The 20,359-nt window shown below is 49.0% G+C and overlaps 1 protein-coding gene across 5 annotated transcripts in view; it reads right to left on the bottom strand.

Annotated features, from left to right (window-relative positions):
• FLI1 (Fli-1 proto-oncogene, ETS transcription factor) overlaps nucleotides 1-20,359 on the bottom strand; it is a 122,702-nt gene that overhangs the window by 25,674 nt on the left and 76,669 nt on the right. For all 5 annotated transcript variants that reach the window (XM_082683950.1, XM_082683952.1, XM_082683954.1 and 2 more), the window contains 3 exons: nucleotides 16,878-17,032; nucleotides 12,377-12,580; nucleotides 3,479-3,544 (listed from right to left, as the gene is read on the bottom strand). In XM_082683950.1, the coding sequence (XP_082540076.1) occupies nucleotides 3,479-3,544; nucleotides 12,377-12,580; nucleotides 16,878-17,032 (425 nt within the window). The remainder of the gene's footprint in view (nucleotides 1-3,478; nucleotides 3,545-12,376; nucleotides 12,581-16,877; nucleotides 17,033-20,359) is intronic.

The raw sequence follows: 20,359 nt of genomic DNA, 5'->3' as shown, positions 1-20,359 counted from the left end.
CTTTTTAAAGTGCATTAGCCTTGATAAGTAAAGGTCAAGAGAACACCACTGTTTTAACTGGGGCCAATGTGTGACTATTGAATACTTGATTTAAAGGGGCTTATGGACTGTTATAAATTAATTTCTAAAATCAAGTCTTACTTCCTGGGCACAAATAACCCTTTGAGAAGGCAATCATTTTCAAGAGACAAGCTGAAAGGGTGATTATGCCATTTTAAAGCCAAAAAGGTTCTAATTTGATAAATGAATTGAAGAAGCACTAAGAGACATCATCTCCTCAACTTCTTTCCTTTGTGCTTGATGCCAGCACCTGCCTTTTGTGACGCACAACACACAAACGCACAACACACAAGCACACACATACACACAGAGCTCTGGGCTCCTGTCCCCTGGGTTTGTTTGGGGGCTATGCGTGTGTGTCTTATTCAAACAAGGTGGAGCCAAGGTTAAAGTGGGTTTTCTCATTATTTTTCCAATTCATATTTTAAGTCATGAAGATAGCTATTAGAGAAAAAGCGTGCACATGTGAGAGAGAAAGAGAAGAGAGAGGGGGGGTGGGGATCTGGGGAGCAGGGTGAAAGGGAAGGAGAGAAGTCTGGTTAGCTTTGTCTTGCTAATGCACTTTGTTTTGTGGATGGTAGGCCTTTCAGACAGATTCGGACCACCTCACGAGGCAGGGAGGCAACACAGAAGCAAGACAGCTTGAGTGGAAAGCTTTACTGGGGACAAAAGATGCACCTGCAAAGCACAGACTTAATGGTCTCTAGAGGCCAGAGCCGATGTTGGGAGATAAATGCCCAGCACCACCTGAATGAGGTCCTGGCAGTGTGCGTTTGCCTGGATACTACAGTTCATTTATTTCTGAGGGTGCTTGCCCAGCAAGAGCGAGCTATTCCTGCAATCAGCCTGAATAAGCCCGGTGGCATTACAAATGCTCAGCCGCCTGTACACAAAAGGGCCAAGGGAAGCAAAGGGAGTGGTAGGTGCAAGTGAGAGGCTGAAAGCTTAAGACCCCTGGAGGAGTAATGAGTTGCTTATCAACGCAGTTCAATTCAGTCCTGCTTCTAATTGAAAATCTGTATTTTAAGCCCAATGCCAGATATTCTCTCATTGGCTCTGTCCCCGAGCCCTCACTGGTTGCCAGCAGGCGTTAGCTTGTAGAACTAAAGGAACTTTGAAGGATCCCCCTTCCTTCTCCCTTCCTCCCCTTCCCTTCCTCCAGTCCTTCCTTTCCTCTCGCCCCCATCCTTCCAAGAACTGGAGGCCTGTCTGCAAATGAAATGAACTTAAGTACACCAGATCCAAACAGAGGGGCCCTGAATGAAGGCAGAGCTCTCAGCTATGGCTCTAGGACCTCTCTTTAGAAGCCAAGAGCCCAGGAGTCAGGGCTTGATTTTCCCTGATTTAGTTCAGTCCTTTTATTCGACAGGAAACAAAGATTTAGGGCATGAAGTGATTTCCCCAAATGAACCCCAAATGTGCCTGGACCTCCAGTCTAATATCTGTCGCTACAATACCTTTCCTCCATAGTAGATGTCTGCAACACAACGTTAAACAGGTAGGCAAGTAAAATGAGGTTCAGACTATAGAATGAGTCAGTTCATCAACTTTAGTTTTTCATGGCAAAATCCAAAAAATCTGATTTGGAAAGGAAAACGGTAACATAAAAAGGACTGACCCTGCGATGGACAGGGGGCGGGGAAGAGGAAGCAAAGGAAACCACAAAAGTTTAAAAGTGCTGTGAAGTATGTAAACCTGGTGATTCACAGACCTGTACCCCTGGGGATAAAAATATATGTATATTAAAAATAAAAAATTAAAAAAAAAAATAAAATAAAAGCAGATTCACCGTGTCGTAGATCGTAGATTCCTCCCCCCACATTTTCTGGTCATGATCTGATTAGAAACTGCTAACAGCGAACACAAAGTCCTATGTGATTACACTGTGGCTGTAACCCATGAGCATTCTCAATCAGATGGTCTCTAAGCCTCTTCCCTTAGAAGAGCTTTAAGTTTTTCCAGAAGGTTATGCTGTGCTCTTACCCCAGGGCACCTGTATGGAGAACTTCTGCCCCCATTCATTCTCTATGAGAGCAGATGGACATTAAAGAAAAAATGGTGAAGTAGTAAAGGAAGCCAAGGAAGGAAGATCGCATGCCTGCTGTACTCCAGGTTCGTTCTTTAAGCCTCCATTCAAAATGCCCCTTCTCCATGGAGACATATATATTTAAAAAAAAAAAAATATATATATATATATACTATATAGTATATATTGTATATATATATTTATAATACATTAAAAATATATATATATTTTTTTTTTGGTCTTGGGCAGACTTTTTTTCACGTAATATTTCTTCCTCCCTTAAACCAGGTACCATATTATTTATTCACTTGTTTAAATGTTTGGACTCTAACACAATATCTGGAGCAGGAAATCCCCACAATGTTCCATAAATAAGATGCTGAGAAAAGCCATTATAATCAAATCCTCACTAGCAGAAAATCACTTGTTGAAGTTGTTTTCTGTCCCTCTCAAGCAAACCCAACCAACTAGACCAAATCCCCAAATCACCACTTTAAAAATGAATTGGCATTGCTAAAATTTGTGAAGGGGGGGAACCCCTTAAAATGTGGCATTGCAAGAATCCCAAAAAAAAAAAAAAAAAAAAAAACCCACCAGAAAAAAAATCCTTCATTTCATTATCTTCAATGGAGGAAAGCCCTGACTTCTCGCTCTGAAAGGGAGTGCTGCTCTGAGAGGAACCCCTTTTTTAATTCCATGGTGTCACAACTTGAAGTCCTATCTTTGATATTATTATAAGATATTTTAAAACCTCGCCCTGTTTTTGCCGCTCTTTGGCTTCTTGCCTTGTATGCTAGAAAAAACAAGAGACTTGGTATTTGAAAATGAGCAAAGGGAAACCTCAATAAAATGAGTTGAGAGGCCAGAAAGGGGAGCCTGGGTGGGGGGCACTACCACTCACATGTCAGTTGCAGGAAGAACTGTCAATTACAGACTTCAACAGAGGAGTCAATGACCTACCACAGCAGAAGAATCTCCAGCAGGAAAGAATCATCAATTACAGGCCCCAAGGGGGAAAGATTTACCTTGCCTCTCTCCTGTAAGAAATCCGCTACCCCTGCATCCCAGCCATTATCCAGAGCTCTTACTTTCTCCAATGGACTTCCATTCAAAATGTGTCCTCCCAGCTTCCTCCACTTTCTCCATAAAATAACGCTTCTCTCCTTTGTCTGCTGGGCTTACCTAGGGTTTTGCCATAACTTGTTTATCCAGAATTCCTATTCTTTGCTATTCCCAAATAAACCCAATTTTTTTTTTTTTCTGGTAAAATAACCACCAGTTCTATCTTTAAGGTTAAGGGTGCACAGATTTGGGGCTGCCCAAATGAGACTTAACAGCACGGAATGGTGCCAAGCCTGGTTCTGAAGAAAATCCACGAGAGAACTGACTCACCTTCTTTGACACTCAGTCGTGAGGATTGGTCTGTGTGGGAGGTTGTGTTATAGGCCAACAGTGAACCTGCAAGGCAAAGCAGAAGATGGCTGTAACAAGACGTTCTTCTGAGATCAAGAGTAGAAGGTGGGATGAGAAGGGATCGGGAGGGGAATGGATAGGGCTAGGGAAGAGGGACAGATGGCTCCTTGAGTTATTGGAATCTGTTTTGGGGGAAATGTACTGGATTCCTGGAGTTCCCGTTAGAGTAAGTTAGGACAGAACACTTCCGGGTGGGACTCTCACAGCCCTCCCCAGGAGCCACGTTTATGATTCCAAAGAGTTCTCGGGTGTCCATGCCATGTCGCGGCAGGAGCACAGGACAGAGAATCTCGCTGCATGACTGTGGGTAGGTCTAGATTTTGATTTCTTCAGCAGAAAGATGAAGGAGTTAAACTACAGCCGGGGCTGGCAAGCTTTTCTTATAAAGACCAGATAGTAAATATTTTAGGCTTTGTGGGTTAAATACAGTCTCTGTTGCACATTCTTTTTTGTTTTTGTTTTGTTTTGTCCATGCGCCAGAGTTGGCCAGATTTGGGCAGATTTGGCCTGCAGTTCGTAGTTTTACCACACCCTGGAGGAGAAGCTGCAAGATTCCTGCCTGCTAGGATATCCTGTGGGTTTATGGACAGGTCCTTTCGCTGGTGGGGTGAAGTGCTTGGATATTACTCGTTGACGGTGGAGAGGAGTGTGCTGGCCGTTGGGAAGGGGGGAGTGGTGACGGGTGTTCCAGCAGCCACTCTTACCTTCCCCTGCGAATGTCTAAGAGAATACAGCTGAACGTAAGGCATGGTACGTGGAATTTTCTGTCATCCCAGAGGGCTGCTACCCTACCCAGTCTCTTAAAATTAACCTTCAATGCATAACTACTCACACCAGGCCCTAGTCTGGGAATTTTCAGGGATGATAGTTTTGTTTTTGTTTTTGTTTTTGTCTGCTGCATATAAAAACTCCCTCTTGCCCCTAAAACTAAACTGGTTCCTTAATTTCAAAAGAATTCAGGGATTTCGTGTTACAAAATGGAGGCATTTTTGCAATTCTCCCTGAGATTCTCGTGGGGGAAGTTCTGCAGGTCTTTCAAAAACCGGGGTTGGAATATGCTTTTACAGAGGACGCGATAAGCCTGCCAGAGGTGTTTGAGGCTGGGGAAGTCTTTGAAAATTTTCCCTTCTCTGTGCAGACGGATGGCTTTGGGTGCCAGGGCTGAGGACAGGGGATGGGCTGTCAGACGCTCCTATTTTTAGTCTCCAGTCATGGCAGAGATGCCGGCGCGGAGCTGCCGCCTCACCCAGCTGTGGGCGTTTGGTTGTGTGCCTCAGAGAAAACATGTTCCTTTCAGGCAAGACAACGGGGGAGAGAATTTTGTAAGAATCCCCCAACTGCCTAGCTTCTGGCTAGGGCGACTATCCCTGCTGGCCCCGGAAAGGGCTCCAAACAAAAAAGAGGAGGAATGGGGGTGAGACTGAGACCACGCTACGCCAAAGTGTGGACACATGCATACTACTTTAGAAACGAGACAGTCACGGGCATCTGGGTATCTCAGTCTGTGAAGCATCTGTCTTTGGCTCAGGTCATGGTCCCAGGGTCCTGGGATCAGGCCCCTGCTTCTCCCTCTTCCTGCACCCCTCCCCCCTGCTCCTATGAGCTCTTCCTCTCTCTCTCAAATAGATAAAATCTAAAAACAAAAAACAAAAAAATCCCCAAAACATAAATAAGACAGTTATGCACACGGACTATCCTGAGAGCCAGATGCATTTGGTTAGTCCATTCTCAAAATATCATGGACCCAGATGCTTGGGTGGCTCAGTCAGTTAGGCGTCTGCCTTCGCATTGGGTCATGATCCTGGGGTCCTTGGATCGAGTCCCACGTTGAGCTCCTTGCTGGGCGGGGAGCCTGCTTCTCCCTCTACCTGCCCTGCCTGTAGCTCTCCCTGCTTCTGCTCGCTCTCTCTGAGAAATAAATAAGGCCTTCAAAAATAAAATAAAATAAAAAGGACCCAGCTAGGCTGGGAGGACCTCATTTCATTATAGTTGTTATGCAAATGAGAGTCAAAAGTTGGACCTGCCTCTTACCACTTACTAGCTTTGTGACCTCCATCGATTTACCTAATCTCCCTAAGCCACAGGCTCCTTATATATAAAATAGGCTAATAATAACATCCACTTAACACGGTTGTTGCGAGGATTGAATAAAATAATACGTGTCAAGTGCTCAAAAAAGATCTTGGTTGCTAGTGAGTGTTCAGTAAATGCTAGCTGTTATCATTACTATTTTTACATCCCTTCTCCCACAGACACCACAATGACATACAATAAACCCTTCATAAAAGGGCTTGCTGAACGTTCGTCGTGTCCTCTGGACCTGGACTTATGAATGGGTTCTGCTGCAATAAGAAATAATCCTCCATGACTGGAAGGAGGTTAAGAAAGAGAACCAAATGTTCCAAGGGACTAGAAAAAAAGAAAAGTCTCAGGAGTAAGACCAAGAATGTCTGCCTGTCTGTCCCCGACATTCTCTCCCTCAGGCTGAAACCTCACGGCTGGAGCAAATAAAGAAAAATGATGGTCTCAGAAGAGCAAACTGCCTGAGTCATTACTGCAGATTTAGCTGAGAGCACGAAGCTTAGATAAACCACATTTATTAAATTTTCCCCTCGCCGAAAGTTCTTCTATGGGCACATATGAATTCCACAGGAAACTCCCAGAAAGCCAAGAGAAAGAAAGGGTCGTTTGACCCCTGCAAAGCTTGCATGAAATACATATTTCATGGTAACCTAGGAAAAGGATTTTGCCCTGAAGACCGTTCTTGGTTCAAGTTTCACTCCTGGAAGGAGGGGCTGGTTAAGGGCATCTGGCCTCCTTCCTAAGGGACCAACATCCCCTTCGCAGCTCCCTTTTTTATTTGACAAGTTCTTCAGCCTATAGAGGATGGCACAGCACACACGCTTTCCTTTTTCTTTTTCTTTTTAGATTTTATTTATTTCACAGAGGGAGAGATCACAAGTAGGCAGAGAGGCAGGCAGAGAGAGGGAAGCAGGCTCCCTGCTGAGCAGAGAACCTGATGCCGGGCTTGATCCCAGGACCCTGAGACCATGACCTGAGACCATGACTTAGGCGGAAGGCAGAGGCTTAACCCACTGAGCCACCCAGGAGCCCCAGCACACACGCTTTTCTTACGGGAACTTGTTCTGATATGAAGAGGTCCTTCCTGGAGCCTGGTCTCCCGCTCAGTGGCTTTGGATTTTTTTTCTCTTGCTTTCAGGCTCTTTCTCTGTGGGGCTAACGTGAGCTCCTAATCCTTCCTGACACCATCCTGTCCCAGCAAACAGGCTGTGATGGGCAGAGGGACGCCAACACTCCTGCAGGCAGGAAGCACCAGACACTTTATAACTATTCTCTCACTTAATCCTTACATGGGTCCTCTGAAGCTGGGATCACGTGGGTCTCCTCTTACAGATGAGAACATCAGCCTTCGGAGAAGTCAGGTAGTTTGCTCAGGGTCACACAGCCAGAAAGCCCAGGAACAGGATTCCCATTCTGGTCTATTTACAAAACTGTTCTCCATCCAACAGACCCTGGGGCCCTCAGGCTAAATCTAAGAAACAAGAAACTCACTCACGGTGTTGGTTTCCTCTGGGAAGGAAGGAGGAGAGGTGACAGATAAAGCGTACCTGGGGGCTTCTGATCTCTTCCTTGACCTTGACCTGGGGTGCTCATACAAGTGAGTGGATTCTCTTTGTGATAGTTTCTTGGGTTATGCATTTACAATTCTTGCTTAACTCTGCAAACTTCCATTAAAATGTGCATATATTTGCTTATTTACTGTTATTAATGCATGCACATGGCATATCCATATATATATATACACATACATATACACACAGATATATATATATCCGCTAATTCGGGGCCCCAAAAAGAGGTCCCTGAGAATGGAGTGCTCCCCCTCAAAACTGAAAGCATAAGGAAAAAATAATTTTCCATTTTGGAGTCCATCCGTCACTGGATATTGTATTAGGGAACTGAAAGAAGATGGAAATGAGCAGAGTGAAGCGTTGCAGGTGTGAGGTAGAGCCCCAACAATGGGGCTTTCTTCAGCATTCCAGTCCCCCAGCCCAACCAGCTCTTCATCTGGGACACCTGGAGCAGGGGAGACAAGGGTCTAGCCTCCCGCCTCCCGGGCCAAAGCCTTTGTCTCCTGCCCAACAGCCTGCTGACTGCGGCTCTCCCTGTCTCTGGGCTGCAGGGCAGGGCAGGGTGGGAGGAGGGAGCACGGAACTAAGGCTCTATGTTCCAACCACAGGCTGCACTGACTACAGAGTCCAGGGGAAATCTGGCCTTTTGTTGTGCCTGAATCCTGTTTTCTTTTACTGGTCAGACCCTGGCCTGGAAGGGATAATACTTCACCAGCTTAATTACGCGGACCCATCACCTTTGCCCAGCCCTCAGAGGCTGCTGGGGGGAATGCCACAGAGCACGAAGTGTGTTTTCCATTAAGTTTAAATTAAAAATGGGAATCAAGATAGATACCTTTCTTCAGTCTCCCTGTCACACAATATATTTCTTCCTCCAGTACCACCACAATTTAAAAACACAGTGTTTTAGCCTTTTTCACGGGTCAGACTCTGAAACATCTACGGAGCACAACTTTTTGTAAAAGGAAAAAAGACTCCTTTTCCTTCTTCCTCTGGCCACCCAAGCCCAGGACCTTCTGGGCTCCCAGAAACCCCAAACTCCCCCCCACCCCAGGGGCCCTGAGCCTGAACTGCCAATCCGGACGGCTGTCATTTCCTCTGGGGTCCGGTCCCACCGTGCCTTGTGACAGACCAATCTCACTTCCCTCAGCCCTCCGACGGTAAATATGGCCCCTGCCAATCGGGGTGTGCCCAGCAGAGATACTGGCCCCGCCGCCGGTCAGGTCCAGGGTGTGAGGCGGCGCCGGGAAGAGAGAAGGACAGGGTTAGTGTGGTGATAGGCTTGACTTTAATCTGCCTCATTCCAGGAGGCCATGGGGGAAGTTTCAGAAAGCATTTATCTCTTGGTACAAATGAAAACAGAAAATGCTGTGGGGAAAGTGGCCTGGCCCTCCACAGAAAAGCCCCAGGGGAGAGAAGGGAGCTTGGCTCACTGTCTCTCTTGGGACCTCTCACTTCTGAGCACGAGGCTGTGGTCCCTGAAGCAGGATGGGACTCTGGAGGCCTGGGTCTTAGCTACCAGGATGCCCTCCGCTGGCTGTATGCCTTTGCACCAATTTCTAAAGCCCTCCAGACCTCAGTTGCTTTGGCTTTAAAATGGGGTTTAGAGACGGTTGTCCACGTGGTGTCCACAAGGGGGCGTCCTGCCCACATGCAGTGAAAGGCACCTGGGGAGATGCACACCTGAGCCCTGGTGTCCCTAGGAGACTCCAGAATCATCCCAAGTAATACAGGCATCCTCCCCAGACCCCACCTCATCAACCTCCTCCCGTTCCCAGCGTGGGCGAAGTTACAGAGGAGGTGTAGGGGATGGCCACTCTCTCTGGGACAGCTGAAAAGCCAAGCTAGGGAGAATAAGCCCCTCCAAGGAGGCCAGAAAAATCCTAGGACGTCAGGCCATCAGACAGGGCACAGGGGGCACCTGGGGCATTGCTATCTCTTCGCCACCCTGAAAAATAACATTTTAAAATGTAAGTTTGCTATTTAACATTTAAAGGTAGAGCTAGCCTCCCAGACAAGCCCAATCAAAACTCAAGCACCCTTGGAGAAAGTGTGAATTAGATGCCCGAGCTTCTTGTCCTATGAGGTTTCCTTTTTCTATTGAAGTCCAGAAAGACCAGATACTTTGGAGTGACAAGAGGCCTCCCATGTTCTTCTGTTGACTCTCCCTAGCCCCACTGTCCCCCTCCCCCGCTGTGTCGAGGAGCTGAGCTCTTTTCCTCTCACCGCCAGAGTGGACATGTTTGAACCCCAACCCCCTCCTCGGCATAAGGACAGATGACAAAGCACAAGGAATGAGCACCCCGTGCCCCTGCCTCAACTCAGCATCCCTAGCCTCTGTCCCCAAAGCACGGGACTCCCTGTTTCGGCACAAAACATCTGTTGGAAGTAAGTCTTCAAAAACAATAAAGTGTTCGAAGGCAGGGAGTTCCAGTCCTGAGAGCAGCCGGTCCCCAGGCACACGGCCCCCTCGCAGGGGTCTCAGCCGGCCAGACTTCGCCCAACACAGAGTCCCAGAGGCTACCACGTGAAGCTAGACACCCGTTGAAAAGAAGCAGGACTCCCATTTTTTTTTCCCATGAAAGTGGATCATTTTAAGTCTAGGTTCCTCAAAAGGCCTTTAGACTATTACAATACTATAAGTCTAGGTTCCTCAAAAGGCCTTTAGACTATTACAATACTATTCCGGGGCACGTTTCTTCTCGAACCTTCCCACAGGATTTTAATTTTTGCCTCCTCAGGCAAACTTCTATCAGCCCGACCACTTTCTATTTAGCTATTTTGCTCAACATTGTATCAAATATATACTTTGTTCCCTCTCCTCTCCAGCCTGGAAATTGCTCCACTAATAAGCTCCTTTCTAGAAACTTCTTACTTTTATTGCTTGGGGGCATCTTCCTCAATATCTACAAATATTTTTTAAAAGAAAGAAGGAAAGCCGCAGCAACGCACACCCTTTCTTGCCCTGTTACCTGTACCCCAAAATACCAAGCCTCTGACCTCCACTGCTTCATGACCTGCTCACTCCTTTGCCCCTTTGCTCCCTATTTACCTGTGCCCCTCCGTCATGGTTACCAGCGCCCCGCCCGTCCCCCCCCCCCCCCCGCCCCCGCCGGCTTATCAAATGACTAGGCCTTTGGGGCAGGTGCTGGTCTGGTTTCAGGGTCTGTGGCTTGGGCTCTGCTGTGTAGGAAATCCTCGTGGGGACTTGGATGGTTAATGGACCTGCCAGAAAGCAGGCCTGGGGAGTCACATGGCCTGAATGGCCTTTTCCCCCCACCCCTGTCAAGTCAGAATGTGCTCAAATGCTTTCCCGACAAAGCTATCTGACATGGAACCCCAAATTGCTGGTCCCTTAGATTGTTGGGATGTGCCGTGCCTGTTGCTGCTGTCCCTCTCTTCTCCCACAAAGGAAATAAAGAGGCCGGTGATTCCTGGAGCACTGCCTTCTGATGCCTGAAGAAGCAGAAAGGTAGGCTTCATGAGCGTTCTTGCTTTGCGGGTCTCTGCTTCTCAGTCCCGCTTCTGTGGCTCACTCCCACCCCCTGCTGTGCCAGATTAGCACCATGGCAGGTCTGTGCAAAGAAACTTCTTTAAAAAATTCCATAAGCGCTTGAAAGCTGAGAAACACAGATCATTAGAAAACATTAAGTTTTCCAAAGCTCAGGAAAAACTGGGTAGAGAATCGCCCCCTTTTCCGAACTTGCTGTTTCTTGGGCTGACCTCATGTTGCAGCAAGACTCAGACATGAGGTAACTGGTTTGCTGTTAACATATACGGCATCACCCACACTCTCTCACTGGTTACCAGACGCCTCAGAGGTGACCAGAGAGCCCGGAGGCACCGGTGGAAACTTCCAAAGGCATTTTGAAAATTTTTAAATTTTAAAGCCAGCGTGTGTTGCTCCCATGTCGTGCACTGTTGTAGAAGGAGGCAGAAGATTACAGGGAGGGTGAGTCTGAAGACCCACCAAATGACGGGGAGCAAACGAAGAACTGATGAACCCAGAGCCCGGGAGACCAGGAAAGCAGCAGACACCCATAGGCAGTATCCAAAGATCTCAGCTTCAAAAGGGCTTGAAAATCATCAAGCTCCTTCACTCCACAGCTTAACTCCTCCAAGATGCCAGGCAGCCTGGGCTAAGGAAAGCAGACACTGTACCCTGAGGTTGCCCATCCCTCTCTGCTCCGGGCTGTTACAAAGCTCCCTTCTAGACAGAGCCCACCCACATCTGTTTTCAGCTCCCTGATCTCAGTACCATCTTTTCTGGCCACAGACAAATCCTTCAGTACTTGGGGTCATTGATAGACTACTGGGCCTGGATTTCTGGGGAAGCGTTACGGCGAAGATTATTAGCATGCCTGAAAAAATTCTGTTCCTATCTCTGTGTAGGTTTAAGACCAAATGAAATTCGTATGAAATTGATGGGCGCTTGATGCCTGAGAAATCTCATACTGGGTACACTTTTTGGGTGAAGACATGCTTTCTTTCATAAAATCTTTTCCGAAGCTCTTTTCTTTCTCGCTGTGCCAGGGGAAAGGATGCCAGAGACCCTTGTGCACCCAGAGCTTCTCCTGTGCTCCCAGTTTGGCTAGCAAGGGTGCGTAGCTAGCAGCCGGCAAAGGTTGGGTTCGGGTCTGCCAGAGTGACCCTAAGGATAAGAGGAAGTTAATGTGTAAATTTTCAAAACCTTAAATCCTAAATCCATGGATCTGGAGTTTACTGGAGGAATTTAAATCATTGTGCAGGAAAATCCCAGCCAGGATATCCATCTATTTATAATTACAGGGCAAGGCAGTTTCTGGAATGGGGTTCTCATGGAAACAGTGTGACTATACTCTGGCAGACCCCACTGGGTCACAGCTCCCTAGTTTTTCTCCATTTCTTACTGTGCTTCCCTTGACACTGCAGGACTGGGTCAGCCCCCTTGAAGGGTTTGTAAGAACCAAGGTGACTTTGGCAACTTCACAGGCACTGACCTGGGGCTCCTGCTCCTGCAGCATGCTGCCCAGCCAAGGGGCAGGGAGGGCGGAGACAGACCAGTTTCCTGGTCCTGGATTGGCTGCATGGGAAGTCAGTCTTCATTTAAGGGCAGGCCTTGCAGAGTTCTGCCAGCCATGAGACTTGGGACTCCACCCCGCCCAGACAGAAACAGGACACTTACTTTCCCTGAGATAACTGAGATGTGACAGCAGCACTTCGGTGTTGTAGAGGGAGGTGGCTCGGAGGAAGTCCTCTTTGTTCATTTTACACAGTTCCTTGCCATCCATGTTCTGGAAAAAGGACGTGTCGATCTCCATCAAGCCATACTCCTTTATTGCCCACTCCAGCCACTGCCGCACGTGCTCCTGAGTCCACAGCGTGGGGTCTGCAGGGGAGATGACCTGTTAGCAAGGTCTGGGCCGGCCAAGACCCCCTTCCCTTCACCAAGGCTGAGTAGACCCTCCCTATTCCCGCCCCTCCCTCTCTTCGCGCTCCTCTTCCCACCTGCACCCCTCTCCAGCTCCCTCTCCTGCTGTGTCCCCCACTGGGAAAGTGGGTTCCCTCCCAGATGGTTTCCTCCTAGAACTCCCATCTGGCTCTCCACATCTGGCACTGCCTGAACCACTTAGCCCTCGGGGGAGGTTGTTAGATGTCTCCCGAGGCATCCCAACAGAACATTCTCTTTATAGTTTTTGGAGGACAATTAAAACCTTTGCCTGAGCAATGGTGGTATCAAAATGAAAGTACACACGGTCCCAAGGAATCAGGGACCAAAGTCTCTGGAAAGGGAAACCATCTGTATCTTAAGAACATGAGTGATTTCACGGGAGAACACGGATCTCTGAGATGGCTATGGAAAAGAACACATATGTATACACTTTTGTTGCGATTCCATCTGTACAGTTGGAAACCCTAGTGGTGTGAGCCTTTAACAGAAATCCAACCTGGATTTTCTCCTTGTGGAGACAGCTATGATGAAATCTCTACCTGATCATTCCCCAAACATTTTTATGATATTAATGTCCCCAAGGTTGGGAAAAGCTATTGGAGAGAGAAAACCTTTCAGGCCTTCCTCCTTTGAGTGGATATGAATAATGTAATGATCGAGGTCATCTTTAGCTAGAACCCTCACAGCTCCTTTTTGGCTAGGTGTGTGTGTCAGGAAGGTGGGTAATACTTTGAGTGCTGGTGATGAGTTCCAGCAAATTCCACAGTGGTTAAAGTACTTGTATCTTATCACTTATCACAGGCTGGAGGTTATTTCTTTTCCTGGCAACCAATTATTGGTAAATCCAATAAACACCTCAGGTATGCCCATCATAAAAAAGGAAATGCCCATCAAACAACAAAACTACCTGGCTCTTGGCCACGCAAAAGATCTGTTCATGTGAAACATTTAGGTGGGAAACTGTCTACTTCAGCAACAGATTCTGTGGTGGGAGTTGAAGGAATCATGGGTGGAGGGAAACAGTGTGAACTTGGAGAGTCATGGAAGGCTTCCTGGAGGAGGGGAGGAGACTAGACATTGTAGGGCTGTCAGCCCCGGGCTCCTACTGGGCCTGCTTTATTAGCATGTTTCCTTGGTAAGAATATCCATGCTGCTTCTCCTCTTCCTTACCCTCCCATTCAAAGACTCTGTGAAGGTTCTTGGCAAAAATGGGGACCAGGTTTGAATGATTAGTAGTGACAGTGGGAGGAAGCAAGGTTCTGTTGCCTTCCTCACACCAGATGCGAATTCCCCCACTTTTCTTCAGAGCTTCTACTGATTGCCCTCGGTTGCCATAGGCTCTCCACTCCTCCTTGGTTTTCTATGTGAGTATCTGGGGGGCAAGGGCTAAGTCTGCTTTGCAAAGTGCCTCGTCTCCCCCGAGGTGTGAGAGTGGTTTCCATATTGGTGCTGGAGGTTGAGGAGCTGGCCAGAGAGGCAAGAGTAGAATTTGGACTTATGGGTCACAGGCTGCTGTGACCCGATTTGGGAGACCTACTATTTGCACCCCAGATTTGGGGTGCCTCCTATGTGTGGCTGTCCCACATGTACCATTTTTCACGTATCCAGAAAATCCAGCAAAATGGCTTTTATTTTCATTTTGTGATAAAAAATGGAGTTCTGAAAGGTTAAGTCCCCAGCTGAAACTTAAGTCTTCCTAGGATTTCACTTAGTGGAGGGGGTGGGCTCCCCCCCTCCCTGAGCCGAAGCCCCTCCTCTTGCTTTTTCACAGTCCTGCCTTAATTAGGCCAAATAATGGAGCTCCTCCTATAGGTTCATTGTATAAGTCTATATGCATCTCTCTCTCTCTCAGATAAATTTCTTAGTTTGCTTTTCTCTTTTACTCTCCAGAAACAATTAGGCACGGACCATTGGAAAATGGAAATACTTTGCACCATTTCAGAATTCTAAGGAAAAGTGGCACAGGTGGGGTTTGGGTTCCACAGCATTTCATTTCCTCCACTCTTTTTGCTTCTCCTAAATCCTCACTTTTAGTATTTGAGGCCTCAAATTCAATTTTACACCATATATTTAATTTATTTTATTATTTCCTCTCTTGCTTTGGGCTCTATCACAATATTATTTCTCTCCCTTTACAGCACAATGAATTATAAATCTTCTACTCCAGATCATGCTAAACCCTTCCAAATGTATTTCCTGGATGATTTAGTCCTAGTTTCTTCCCATCTGAACCTGAAACTGGTGATTAACCAGGGCCCTCGTTTATACCTGTCCTAAAATCCCACCAAAAATTCAATCAGTTGCTCCTCAAATGTTTTATTGCCTTGATTTGTGGACTCACCCCAATGAGACTTTCCCTCATGTCCAGGAGGCTGGCCTGGAGGAATCCAAAATGTCTGAGGATAATGTTTAAAGATCTCACCAGAGGTAAAATAATGAAGTAAATCCATAGCTAGCGAATTCACTACAAGAAATGCTTTGAAAACCCTCTGATATGAATCTACGCTAGTAGCACGATTACTACTGTGGTTACCTGGGTGTATTGAGGACTGACATTTTGATATGCCTTCTGAAAGTATTTTGATACCAATTCAGAGTTGAAGGGTCAGCCAAGCAATCTGGCCACGTTTGCCCCCTCTGACTGTGGAAATGAGATAGTTATCGACATTTGGTTCAGAGACAATCTCTGATCCCCTGTCTTTGGTGCTCAAGATTGCCTTCCCATGTTGGCCACTGTTTGGGGAAACAAGGCAGTTTGATGCCCAAGGAGCAAAGGCCTGGTGAGGCTTGACTTTGCTTAAGGAAGAATAGGGAGGTTCCCACCATGTCGGTTTTCTATTGCTTTATCGCCTGCTTCTTCATTTAGAAGGGAGAAACATGGTTTTCTTGGACCTTCCCAAAGCACCTGAGCTAAACTTTCCTGCTGTCCTGAAGGAGGGAGGAGACCAAACGTTAAATGACAGAAGTAATGGAATGTAGAGAAAGCAGTTCGCATGGTGCCTGACACCTGCCAAGTGCTCAGAGCATGGGCGCTATTCTTCCTTTTCCTCCTTTTCCTTCCTTTTCTTCCTTTCTTTCTTTCCTTCCTTTTCCTGGGAACCCATATGCTTGTGGAAGAAGGAAACTCAAAATCCTTTGGGAACAGTTTTCAAGTCCTACATGGCACTGTAGGAAGAGTCCACACTAGCCCAGCTTCTCCGGCCTTACGGGCAATCACACCTCGCACCACCCGCCATCTTGAATTTGGCCTAGATCGCAGGGATGTGGCCATAGTCCTCAGAGCTGGTGAGACACAGCTTCCCGTGGAAAATAAATACAAAAGGGCATCGGGAGGAGAGGCTCATTACAAAACCATGCCTTCCAGGCCAACAAGCAAATTCCTTCGCGTTACCTCAGACAGCTAGCCAGTCCTTTGCCCTCAGACACAACTGAATCTACACTTTTCCAAATGGAAAAGGTTTTGCCTTTTTGGTCATGTTATTTTGGTAAGATTAGTTGTAATCCCTGCCCTGTAATTCACTTTGCTTAAGATTTGGACATTCTTGCTCCTTCCACCTGGCACCAAGTCTATATGTTGCAGTTTTCAAACCCCCTTTCCAACCAGGCTCCAGAGCTTGCTGGTCCAGCAGAGGCGGAGCGTCCGGCCAGGGGACCGAAGGCTTGAACAATGATTTTTATTTTCTGTAACCAACAGCACCAATACCTAGGAAAAATAGGCTATTTTTACATAATGACCTAACTTGCTGCACACATTAAGGCGCTCCGTTTGTTAAATATAGTTATTTCTATTTTGAAACTGAAAGAGCTGGCTGTCGTTTTGGAAAGGTGGGACCATGCGGATGCCAGGAAGTCCATGCCTGATGGACATGACAGACCTCTGTAGCCGCCCCTTCTCCTTCAAGGCAAGGGTGGGGCCGTCGGGAGTTCCTGGGACTCCTTTTGGATTCCGACGGCCTCACCTCTGCCTTCCCTTGCAGGCCTCATCCTGTGGTACCAGGCCCTGGGGGACAGTCTGCGTGCTGTGACCTGTCTGAAGGTGCTGGTGACATGTGGGATATTCTCATGAAGGGCAGTTGGAAGAAACTGAGAAAAGCAGCTTTTTCCCAAGTAGGCATGTCCATTGGGAAGAGGGGACTGCCTAGGGACCAGGGCCACGGGACAAGCATGCCCTCCAACTTCTAGCCCAGAAAACCGAGGACTCAGATGCCAGCCGGCAGCCTGGTTCGCAAAGTACCTGCGGGGACGATGACCCTCCTCTCGTTGGTGGTCATGTTGGGAGGAGGGGGGCCGTTCTTCTCGTCCATGTAGCTGTTGTAGTTCATGGCGTTGGACTCGCTTCCACCAACTAGCTTCCCGCATTTGCTAACACTGCAGTCCACCGGAGACTCCCTGGAGTGAGAGGACACAAAGCCCAGAGGAAGTCATCACTGCAGCTGCCATCAGCCCAGCGTGGGCAGACAACCATGGCGCCGTCTCCCAGCCCCACTTGGGGTAGGGCTGCTGCTGCTGCTGCTGCCTTATTTCTCTCCTCCACGCCGCCACCAGAGTCTTCTTCAAATCCCAGCCCAATACTATAATTACGGTACTTACAAACTGCTGGCAGCTTCTCACTGGCCTCAGACTACAGTCTGGACTTCTCAGGACGGCGCTTGCAACCCTCCCAATCTGACTGCAGGGGACATTTTTAGCCCTGTCGCCAGGCAACCTGTACTCCCCCCACGGGTGCCTTGCTGGGGCCTCCAGGTGGCCCCCAAGTAGGCCTCTACACCCCCCATGGCGCTCTGTGTCTGCCCGAGGTTCTGGCACTGGTCACACCATGGGATTGTTAGCCTGGTGGAGGCCCTTCCCCCTGGCTGGACTGGGGGTCTCCCGAGAGGCTGACATTCCTTTCTCCTAAACCTCAGTGTGTTATGTCGAGCCTTCCATGGGAGATGAGCAATCGGTGTTTTCTGAGTGGACTCTATCTACTGCACTTTTATGATTTTAATGTATTTCTCATACACTGTTCTAGCTAAACTTCCCAGGACTCCTCCACAGTAGCCATGGTGAGGGTTCACATCTCCTCTTTATGGTTAAGCAAACTGAGAGGTGAGGTGACTGGCCCAGGGTCACACAGTTCATAAAAGTGGACACAGGACTCAGGTCTTCAGGGTTAAGCTTTCCTATCAAAACACACACAGGCAGGCATGCCCAGCTGGCTCTGCTGGTGGAGCATCTCAGGGTCCCGAGCTTGAGCCCCACACTGGACAGAGAGTTTACTTTGAAATACACGCCCACGCACACACGCAAAGAAACTGGGTACTGCACGAAGAAGGAATAGAATCCAAGAACTTCAGCCTACTAAGTTGTGGCCCTGGTGACAGGTTGCAGCCCTGGCCACGGTCACGGAAGAACCATTAAGGAAGTACACAAAGGAAAAATCGTCCAGCCCAACCTCAATGTCCGTAGGCCAGTGGAAGGCTGCTCCCTGGCCTCAGCTCAGCCTTGAGCTGCTGTCTGGAGATCTAAGCTGACACCCGACTTGTGCCCCCCACCCCCAGGCTGGGAGGAGGTTGGCAGAATGTTCCACACCCTCCCCAAGCCCGGCATCATGGTCCCCCCAGAGTGCCCAGGGGAAGTGCCATCCCACCCTGCCCTCGCTTCTGTTCGGCCACTCCAGCAGCAGCCGCGGGACCAAAGGGGACGACTGGAAGGCCCCAGAGAGGCTGCCGCCGTGGTTACACAGCGCAGGAAGCATGAGACCTGGGAGACAGCCAGTTCTCTCAAGAGCTCCAAACCAGGCCCTCAGACCAAGGAGTTCAGATAAGGTTCAGATTACAGCGGCCCAACCTTGGGCCGAAGAAAGACTCCAGGCTTCCCGAAGGCCTGGCCGCTGCCCTCCTCACTCTGCTCTGGGCAGGGACCAACCATCCCAAGGACGTAAGAAGCCCAGTCCTGCCAGACAGGGCCTCGCAGGGCAGGGAGGGCAGGGACCACAGAGGAGAGGAAGAATGGGTCCTGGAGGGGCGGGTGCAGGGGGCGGGGGGGACTCCAGCAGGCCAGGGGGGGGGGGGGCAGAGAACATTCAATAAAGACAATTAAATGAATTTGTTTCTTAATCTGAAAGGAAAAAAATATTGAAGATCACTTATCATAGCTGGGAGATAAATGGTCCACTGAGATATTAGAAGTCAGACGGTAATTTTTTCCTGATGTCTTACAGAGGGGAACATGGGCTGAAAATGAAAATAAGATGTATAACTTACACATGTTAGAATTTAAGGTTTTACTATTCGCCTACTGTTTTTCCAGGCAGAGAACCAAGAACCAGCCGTCAGAGCCCCAGATTGTTGAAGGTTTAATGTCCCTATGGCAGTCTGAGGGGACGCAGTAGCACATCGGGGCTTTTCACCAGTTTGGCCCTCTGGCTTCTGCTGTTGGAGACCTTGGTTTGCCACGAAGCCAGCCGCCACCACAAGACCCTGGGGCTGCGTCCCAGCAGAGCCCGCGCCCAGCTCGCCGCACCCCCCTGCCCCACTCCAGGACACCCCTCCCTCCTGCCGGGGGCACACACGCCTGTGGGGCACACGCCAGGGAGCACACTCACACAGACCCACGTGCGCACACACAGACACTGGCACACCCCCAGCACACGCGCACATGCGCACCGCCATGGCCTGGCAGCCTTTCCCAACATACTTGTCCATTGTGAAACAACCCAAGGGCAGCAGGAGTTTGGAGGATTAAGCTGGCCCTCCACCAGCACAGCAGCGTTTTCATTGGCTGGGAAGCCCCCGGCTGAGGGTGGGGTGGCCCGAGCACACACTTCCTCTGGCGGATGCCAGAGTGCAAGGGCCACGGGCAAGGGCGAGAAAACTCTCAGAGAGGAGAGCAATGTCCAACTTGGGGGAGGGGTGCGGTGATGGAAGAGGGGTGCTGCCCGTTAGCAACAGCAGGGAGTCGGGGTCTGGAAAATTATTTCCCACATCGGCTGGGCCTCTGGCAGTTGCTGAGCAGAAGGCCGACCTCTTGCCATGCGGAGGTGAAAAGTCAGAGCCTCAGAAATTGCCAAAGGGGGACAACCCTTTAGGCCACAGGCGCCTATGGCAGAATCAGGCATCAGGACCAAGTATAGAGAAAAATAAATTTGAAGAGAGGAAATATATGGGAAAGGCCACCTGGTCTGGGACCGGGTAAGAAGAGGCGCCAGGAGCACCACAGCGCTGGGGAGGTGGGTGCCCAGGTCACAGGATGGGTGGGAGGAGGACCTCAGAACCACCCTCGGGACCAGGGTTCTCTTGCTGGGGTGAGCCCTGGGGGCTGCACAGGAGTGGGAACCTCCTCATTTCCTCTCCCACAGAAGTTCTCATGGTTCTGCTTTCCCCCGTCTTCTTCCTCCAGCACCTGTGTAGGCACTCATGCCCTGGCCGTGCCTTGGGGGCCCCCTCCCTGTGCTCGCTCCCAGTCCCCCCCCAACCAAGGTTGCCCTCAGAGAGGCCTGGCCCCACCATAGACCATCATGCTTGCCCAGGCCAGCCCTCCCCTGACTGCTGGGGGGATAGGGAAGGGAAGCCATACCTTTATCACTGGCTGCCGCCCTCCCCTCCATTCGCAAGCTCTTGGGCTCTGTGCCTCCAGTAGCCAGCAAACGCCTCACATGCAGCCATGGGCTTGACAGCTATGCTAAGGGTGGGTACAGGTGAAGCCCTGCCTGAAGACTGATCTTTAATGAGGCAG

Source organism: Mustela nivalis, assembly GCF_964662115.1.
Source record: "Mustela nivalis genome assembly, chromosome: 9".
Taxonomy (NCBI): domain Eukaryota; kingdom Metazoa; phylum Chordata; class Mammalia; order Carnivora; family Mustelidae; genus Mustela; species Mustela nivalis.
This window is presented reverse-complemented; position numbering and strand designations above follow the sequence as displayed.